Source organism: Eptesicus fuscus, chromosome 1 (assembly GCF_027574615.1).
Source record: "Eptesicus fuscus isolate TK198812 chromosome 1, DD_ASM_mEF_20220401, whole genome shotgun sequence".
Lineage (NCBI taxonomy): Eukaryota > Metazoa > Chordata > Mammalia > Chiroptera > Vespertilionidae > Eptesicus > Eptesicus fuscus.
In genome coordinates this window covers 71,171,199-71,180,712 of record NC_072473.1, presented here as the reverse complement: position 1 = coordinate 71,180,712, position 9,514 = coordinate 71,171,199, and the positions used below count along the sequence as shown (strand labels likewise).

General features: G+C 42.0%; 1 protein-coding gene across 1 annotated transcript; it reads left to right on the top strand.

Moving 5' to 3' along the window:
• Positions 1 to 2,549: 2,549 nt before the first annotated feature.
• Positions 2,550 to 5,793, top strand: LOC129149803 (protein FAM200C-like). The gene is given in 4 exon segments (XM_054719136.1): positions 2,550 to 2,682; positions 2,989 to 3,647; positions 3,650 to 3,934; positions 4,915 to 5,793. Coding segments are annotated over 4 exon segments (1,956 nt in total).
• Positions 5,794 to 9,514: the final 3,721 nt, after the last annotated feature.

Sequence of the window (9,514 nt, the reverse complement as noted above, 5' to 3'; positions counted from 1 at the left end):
CAGATGACTGGATCAGAAAACTATGGTACATCTACAAAATGGAATACTATGCTGCCATAAAAAAGAAGGAATTCTTACCATTTGCAGCAACCTGGATGGAACTGGAGAGCATTATACTAAGTGAAATAAGCCAGTCAATGAAAGAAAAATACCACATGATCTCACTCATTTGTGGAAAATAAAGAACATTATAAACTGATGAACAAAAAGATAGATACAGTGGCAGTAAAGCATCAAACAGACTGTCAAATTACAGCGGGAAAGTTAGAGAGAGGTGGGGGAGATAAGAGATCAATTGAAGGACTTGTATGCATGCATATAAGCACAACCAATGGACACAAGACACTGGGGAGTGAGGGCATGTATGGGAGTAGGGTGGGGGGGCAATGGTAAGATATGTACACATATAATAACTTAATAAAAAAATAAAAATAAACTTTGTACTTTCTAGATGAGGAGGCAGCAACAGCGTTAGTTTGAGCCTGATGGGGCAGTGCCAGGTATTGATTCTGATAGTGCAAGATAAGGGTTCCCTTTCCCAAGATACTATCTGATTTACTACAACAAATGACATGGAAAGTTCTCCTATTCCAGCATATTGGTTTGGAGTCCAGAATTCTTATTGATGAGATTTTTGATTGTATGGTTAACCAATAAACCAATTCTAGATTTATACTCTAAAATAAAACAAAAAAGGTGAAACACATTTTTCTGGACTTCAGATCCCAGGAAAGTTTGGAAGGGGGGCTCTAGACCCAGGAAACAGAACACACTTTACTTAATAGTCAGGATTGTCCTGGTAACCTAATGGTTCACAGGACACCCTACCATAAAGCAGTAATTTGCATTTCAAAGAAATGCACATTTTTCAAAATTTCCTTCTAAAACATTTGTGTCTCAATAAGCAAAATGGAATTAAATTCTGGAAAATCTGAGACTTGCAATAACAGGGTTATATTTGTTGCAGGAATTTCAATAATAAAGGTTTTTTAGAGCTATAACTTACAGCCATAAAAGAGAGACGTCAGTGAACAAATTCAGGGCTTGATTACATAGAGCATTTGCTCAGGAGTAGTGGCTCTTCTTTTCCTTATTACCAAAAGTTTTATCATTATCACAAAGCTTTTTACACATTCTTAACCCATTTTTATCACTTTAACAAAGCTTAAAGGCATCCCAACCTCGTTGGTGTGTTCTTAAGCTTAACACACACACACACACACACACACACACACACACACACACGGGACACAGACAATAGGATGGTGAAGGCCTAGGGTAGAAGGTGGGGAAGGGCTAGAAGGGATTAATAGGGGGAAAGGGGAACATATGTAATACTTTCAATAATAAAGATTTAATAAATAAACAAACAAACAAACACACACAGGTGACAGTGGTTCCTGATTTTGATGGCATTGATACCAACCACTTTTTTCATAATGCAAATTAGAATTTCTAATGGAGATATCACTTTATATCCAGTTTTAATTATGAGAACATGGCTGTAAGAGAAATGTTTGCACTGAATAAAAATAGTCAATGAGCTGGTACTTGGGAATCCTTATTATGTAGACTTTTAAAAAAAACTTTTACATATATAATGTACTACAATATCTACAGATCTCACAACATTAAAAAGTATAAGTTTTTTTAAATATATTTTATTGATTTTTTTACAGAGAGGAAGGGAGAGGGATAGAGAGTTAGAAACATCGATGAGAGAGAAACACCAATCAGCTGCTGCACATCCCTTACTGGGGATGTGCCTACAACCAAGGTACATGCCCTTGACTGGAATCAAACCTGTGATCCTTCAGTCCATAGGCCGACACTATATCCCAGGCGTCCTCAAACTACGGCCTGCGGGCCACATGCGGGTGTTTTTGCCGTTTTGTTTTTTTTTTACTTCAAAATAAGATATGTGCAGTGTGCATAGGAATTTGTTCATAGTTTTTTTTTTTTTAACTATAGTCTGGCCCTCCAACGGTCTGAGGGACAGTGAACTGGCACCCTGTTTAAAAAGTTTGAGGACCCCTGCTCTATCCAGTCAACCAAACCAGTTAGGGCAAAGTATAAGTTTTTATTGTACTAGTAAATGAAACTGGTTGGGGAGAGGAGAGGAGATTAAATTGAATTATAGTATAATTTCTCAATATTTAATTATTTTAATTAGATATGTTTTTAAAATGAGAAAGGACTTATCCAATGACTCCTCACTATCTATAGCAGCTGATTGGTGTTTCTCATCGATGTTTCTAACTCTCTATCCCTCTCCCTTCCTCTCTGTAAAAAAATCAATAAAATATATTTAAAAATACTTATACTTTTTAATGTTGTGAGATCGACCCTTTCACAGGGGTCGCCTAAGACCATCAGAAAACACATATTTCCGATGGTCTTAGGAACCGAGACACCGCTCCTCTATCCAACTCCAGGCGGGTCCGCCCACATACAGGTACCCGCCGTAATGACATCATAGCGCCAACCCTATCACATACACCCCTTACAAATACATGTGTATGTGACAGTGTTGGCGCCATAATGTACTTATGCGGACCAGTCACACATGTGTAGGGAGCAGCTACTGTGTAGAGAGCAGCTACTGCGTAGAAAGCAGCTGCTGTGTTGAAAGCAGCTACTCTGTTAAAAGCAGCTACTATGTTGAAAGCAGCAGTATTGGAGGTAAAATGACACTTCATGAATTATAATTACTGGATAAATGTAAAATCATGTACTGTAAAATCATCAACTACTGCAAAAAAAAAATCTGTACCATGGTAACTTAATCTGGATGCTGATCGGTCTTTTTATATTCAGCTGTGATTGATGTGAATACTGCCCCCTTGTGAAAGTAACAGGTATGTAAAAAAAAAAAAAAAAACAGCGAATGGTAAATCATAGGAAACTTTAATGAACTGTATTGACTGAACTATGTCATGTATCATCTTTTGTATTATTAAAGCTATTGTTATATATTATTTTCATTAGCAAACCATCCCATGACAATGGATCATGTAGAGAAGAACCTTAAGAAAAGAAAATATAGTGAGGATTTTTTTTTTTTACAATATGGTTTTACCTCAGTAATTACAGCAGGAATTGAGAAACCGCAATGTGTTGTTTGTTGTGAAGTGCAATCAGCCGAATCTATGAAGCCGAACAAAGTAAAATGCCATTTTGATAGCAAGCATCCGAGCTTTGCCAGCAAAGATACCAACTATTTTAGAAGCAAAGCTGATGGACTCAAGAAAGCCAGACTTGACACTGGTGGCAAGTACCACAAACAAAACGTAGCAGCTGTTGAAGCTTCATATTTGGTGGCACTCAGAATCGCCAGAGCTATGAAACCTCACACCATTGCTGAGGATTTACTGCTGCCAGCGGCCAAAGACATTGTTCGAGTTATGATCGGAGACGAATTTGTTATGAAATTGAGTGCAATTTCCTTATCTAACGATACTGTCCGCAGAATAGATGACATGTCTGCTGATATTCTTGATCAGGTAATCCAGGAAATTAAATCTGCTCCACTTCCAATATTTAGTATCCAGCTTGATGAATCTACAGATGTTGCAAACTGTTCACAGTTACTGGTTTATGTGAGGTATATTAATGATGGCGACTTTAAAGACGAGTTTCTTTTTTTTGAAAACCTCTTGAAACGACAACTACTGCATGTGATGTATTTGACACAGTTGGTTCATTTCTGAAAGAGCATAAGATCTCTTGGGAAAAGGTTTGTGGTGTTTGCACAGATGGTGCTCCAGCTATGCCAGGATGTCGATCTGGATTTCAACGTTTGGTACTGAATGAGTCACCAAAAGTCATCAGAACTCACTGTTTGATTCATCAGCAAATATTAGCAACAAAGACGATGCCACAAGAGTTACAAGAAGTAATGAAAAGCATCGTAAGTTCTGTCAATTTTGTAAAGGCAAGCACTTTATTTTTTTTATTTTTTATTTTTTTAAATTTCTTTATTGATTAAGGTGTCACATATTTGTCCTCATCCCCCCATTCCCATCCCACACCCCTCCCGACGGATTCCCCCCGCCCCTGTTGTCCTTAACCATTGGTTAGGCTCCTATGCATGCACACAAGTCCTTTGGTTGATCTCTCCCCCCTACCCCCACCCTCCCATTCCCTCCCTCTGAGGCCCGACAGTCCGATTGATGCCTCCTTGTTTCTGGTTCTGTTCTTGTTCATCAGTCTATGTTGTTCATCATTTCCCCTAGATGAGTGAGATCATGTGTTACTAGAAATATAAGAACCGAATGTGAGATGAGCAATAATAGTTATGCTGACAGGCAAATGAATCAGTCTGTAGTGAGTTTCTTTCTGGATCAACAGTTCTTTTGAGACCCAATTTCAATGTCCACCAGTTACTTATGTGTACATGTTGGCACTGACTTTTCAGTTCTGGATGGTGGACAAATGGTGGTAATGCAGGTCCGACTCCCTCTGGTTTGGTCTCACCTGGACCCATGGGCGTGGCCTCACCCGTACTCAGGAACGCGTGGCCTCACCTGGACCCGGGACCTAGCATAACCTGGGCCCCAGGGCGCGTGGCCTCACCCAGACCCAGGGGCGCGTGGCCTCAACCGGACCCAGGTGCGCGTGGCCTCACCGGGACCCGGGATCCAGCCTTACCCAGACCCGGGATCCAGCCTCACCCAGACCCAGGGGCGCGTGGCCTCACCTGAACCCAGGGGCACGCGGCCTCACCCGGGCCCAGGACCCAGCCTCACCCAGACACAGGGGCACGTGGCCTCACCCTGGCCCGGGACCCAGCCTCTCCCGGACCCAGGGGCGCAGCCTCACCGGACCCAGGGGCGTGCGGCCTCACCTGGATCCAGGGGCGCGCAGCCTCACCCTGACCTGGGACTCAGCCTCACCCTGACCCAGGTCTCAAAGGCAAGCACTTTAAACAGTCGACTTTTTTCACAACTGTGCAACGAGTTGGATGTGCCAAACAATGCTCTGCTATTTCACACTGAAGTGAGATGGTTGTCGAGAGGAAAAGTTTTAAAACATGTTTTTGAGCTTCGTGATGAGCTCAAATGTTTTTTTAATCAGAAAGCAAGACCGCAGTTCGAAGCACTTTTCAGCGATAAAAGTGAACTGTAGAAAATAGCTTACTTGGTTGACATCTTTGCCATCTTGAATGAGTTAAATTTATCACTGCAAGGACCAAATGCAACATGCCTCGATTTCTGTGAAAAGATCCAATCATTGCAAATGAAACTTAAGCTTTGGCAAAAAAAAATGGATGAAAATAAAATTTACATGTTGCCTATTTTATCTGCTTTCTTTTAGGAACATGACATTGAACCAGACAAAAGGATTACGATGATGATTTCTGTGAAAGAACACTTGCACATGCTTGCAGACGAAATTTCATCGTACTTTCCAAATCTACCTGACACCCCATTTGCACTTGCCAGAAGCCCATTCACAGTCAAAGTTGAAGATGTTCCTGAGACAGCACAAGAGGAGTTCATTGAACTTATTAACAGCGATGCCGCGAGAACTGATTTCTCTACAATGCCAGTTACAAAATTCTGGATCAAGTGTTTGCAGTCATATCCTGTTCTGTCTGAGACTGTGTTGCGCCTTCTTCTTCCATTTCCAACAACATATCTTTGTGAAACAAGGTTTTCCAGCTTGTTGGTTATCAAGTCTAAATACAGAAGTAGACTTGTTGTGGAAGATGATCTTCGTTGTGCTCTTGCAAAGACTGCCCCGAGAATTTCTGATCTGGTGAGAAAGAAGCAATCTCAACCTTCACACTGACGTTGGCTTTTAATGCATACTGTCACAAAATGTAGCAATGTAGTTTACTGTTTGTTATATTAAGACTGTTACCCATGCTACACCATGCTTCAAGACAAAATTTCATTTATTTGCAATTAGAAATAAATATTTCACAATATATAATTACATATTGTTTTTGTGATTAATCACTATGCTTTAATTATGTTCAATTTGTAACAATGAAAATACATCCAGCATATCAGATATTTACATTACGATTCATAACAGTAGCAAAATTACAGTTATGAAGTAGCAACAAAAATAATTTTATGGTTGGGGGTCACCACAACATGAGGAATTGTATTAAAGGGTTGCGGCATTAGGAAGGTTGAGAACCACTGATCTATAGGGTCTTGGTTAATTTACTTACCCTCTCCTGACTTCATCTGTCAAGTTGAGCAATGTAATTTGTGGTTTAAAGAGACAGGAATTTCTCCCTAGTCAAAAAAAAAAAATTCCTCTCTTCTGTGAACATGTTAGTGAAGATGAATAAATGAGGAGATTGTAAACAAGAGATATATGTGTCCTATCCCAACAGTGTCTCAAAGAGGTGGCAAGCCTAAGATATAACAGCCATGAGATGCTCAGCAATTCCAGCTTTGACAAAGATATCTGTTTCTCTGGCAAAAAGCAGAAGTACCAGAGCCATCAAGCATGAAATGAGTTTGCAATCTGGAGCAATGTGTATTTCAGCAGACCATGTGGTTTTACACTTGAGGACTAAGGGAGCCACAACAATTAAAGAGGTTGATTCTTCTGCCATTTTAGCAAGATGGGAACACAAAGTTTAAATTCCTCCAAGGCACCTTGTATCCCTCAGAGCCCTGGGCCACTACATGAATTTTAGATTCATGAGCAGCCCATTTTTAAAAACTAATTCTTTATTGTTGAAAGTATTACATATGTCCCATTTTACCTCCATTGACCCCCTCCAACCCGCCCCTGAGCCTTCCCTCTGCCCCAGGCCTTTAGCAACCTATTGTCAGTGTCCATGGGTTATGCATACTAGGTCTTTGGATGCATCCCCTCCTGCCTTCCCTCTGAGTTTCTGCACTCTGTTTTATGCTTACATGTCTCTGGAACCACTCCATTAATCAGTTTATTTTGTTACTTAGATTTCATATATGAGTGGTATCACGTGATACTTGTCTTTCTCTGACTGACTTATTTCTCTTAGCATTATACTCTCTAGGTCCCTCCATGCTGTCTCAAATGGTAAGACATCCTTATTTTTTACTGCTGCATAGTATTCCATGGTGTAAATGTACCACAGCTTTTTTATCCACTCATCTACTGTAGATGGGCACTTGGGCTGTTTCCAGATCTTAGCTATTGTAAGTTGTGCTGTTATGAACATAGGGGTGCATACATTCTTTCTGATTGGTTCTTTGGGTTTCTTAGGATATATTCCTAGAAGTGGGATCACTGGGTCAAATGTCAGATCCATATTTAAATTTTTGAGGAAATTCCATACGCTTTTCCATAATGGTTGGACCAGTCTGCATTCCACCAGCAGGGTACTAGGGATCCATTTTCGCCACATCCTCGCCAGCACTTGCCATTTGTTTAAGGCAGCCATTCTGACAGATGTGAGATGGAACCTCATTGTCACTTTGATTTGCATCTCTGGGATGATTAGTGACTTCGAGCATTTTTTCATATGTCTCTTTGCCATCTGTATGTCCACTTTGGAGAACTGTCTATTTAGGTCCTTTGCCTATTTTTTAATTGGATCATTTGTCTTTCTTTTGTTAAATTGTATTAGTTCCTTATATATTTTGGATATTAACCCTTTATCAGGTGTATCGTTGCCAAATATGTTCTCCCAGACAGTGGGCTCTCTTTTTGCTTTGTTGATTTTTCTGTGCAGAAGCTTTTTATTTTGATATAGTTTCATTTGTTTATTTTCTCCTTACTTTCCTTTGCCTTAGGAGATGTATCTGTACATATATTGCTATGAGAGATGTCTGAGATTTTGATGCCCATGGTTTCTTCTAGGATTTTTATGGTTTAATGACTTATATTTAAGTCTTTTATCCATTTTGAGTTTATTTTTGTGTATGGTGTAAATGGTTGGTCTAGTTTGATTTTTTTTCATGTATCTGTCCAATTTTACTAACACCATTTATTGAAGGGAATGTCTTGAATCCATCGTATGCTCTTGCCTCCTTTGTCAAATATTAATTGAGAGTTATGGCTTGGTTCAATTTCTGGGTTCTCTGATCTGTTCCATTGATTTATATGTCTGTTCTTGTGCCAATACCAGGCTGTTTTGATTATGGTGGCTTTGTAGTATAACTTGAAATTTGGTATTGTGATTCCTCTAACTTTGTTTTTCTTTCTCAAGACTTCTGCACCTATTCAGGGTCTTTTTTGGTTCCATATAAACTTTTGGAATATTTATTCTAGCTCTTTAAAATATGCCATTGGGGGAGAAAAAAGATGGCGACCGGCAGGAAGGTAGGGAGAGAGAGAGTGTGAGTGAGGAACCCATAGAGGAGAGTGTAGACGTGTGTGGTGTGTGTGTGTGTATGAGCTAGGGTCAGTTAGATTCTGCAGGTCTTCCAAGGGGCTGCCTAACCGGGCAGTCCTAGACGGCGGAGCCCCGCGCACAAAGCGGACACATCTCGGAGGCTGGTGCGGACGCGGAGACCACGCCATCTTGAGAAACAGAGCTGCCTGAGACTCGGATCCTGGCTTCTGACACAAACCAGGACCCTGCAGCCACTGGGGACAGAGAACTGCTATCACAGCTTCAGACCAACAAACAACAAGAATCCAGACTTCCCGGAAGATTTCCCTGAGTCAAAGAGCCTATTCTCCTCCCCGCAGGCGTGCAGATAGCACCATAGTAACTGAAAGACCCGCCCCTCGCCCAAGCTGCAGAGCACCCACAGCCTCACAATAGCTCCAAAGTAACTGATAGACCTGCCCCTCGCCCAAGCTGCAGAGCTTTGTGCAGGGACGCGCTCCCCCTTAGGGAATTTGGCGGCGGGACAGAAGCAGCTCCCCTTAGGGGAAATCTGTAAGTGCACACAGAGGGCTCCCCTTCAGGGAATTTGGGGGAATTTGACTTGCAGGTCACAGCTCCCCCTTGGGGAATCTTAGAGCTTGCACAGAGGGGCTTCCCTTTGGGGAATTTGGCGCGCAGGACAGACTCCGCCCCCGTTCCGGGACTCCGGGAGAGTGCACTGAGCCAGCTCACATTCAGGAATTTAAGAGTGTGCGCCCTAGCTGGTTGGGCTCAGTAGAGAGAGCACACACAGGATGCAGCTCCACTTCAGGGAATTTGGCACGCCGGACACAGCTGCCTGGGATCCCTGACTCACAGCGCATTCACACTAAGAGCCAGCGACCCCAATTGTTGGTGCATGCACACACAGGGACCCTGATTCTCAACGAGAAACCGCACAAGGCAACAGAGACTCTGACACTCGAGTCTTGGTGCAGACACAGGGAAACTCTGACTCCTGGCACATGCTAAGGATCTCATTTTCGGCACATACCAACAGAGTGGTGCAGACAGGACCCCTGATTCTAAGTGTGCACACAAGACCACACGGAACACTGGGGACACTGACCCTGGGCAAGTCTGGTTCCCACCAACCAAAGGCAGCCACACGTCCTAGTGTCAGAGCACTTCAGTGAAACTCGGGTGGAGTGAAGTCCCCACAGCACACAGCCCAGGTCCATGCAAACG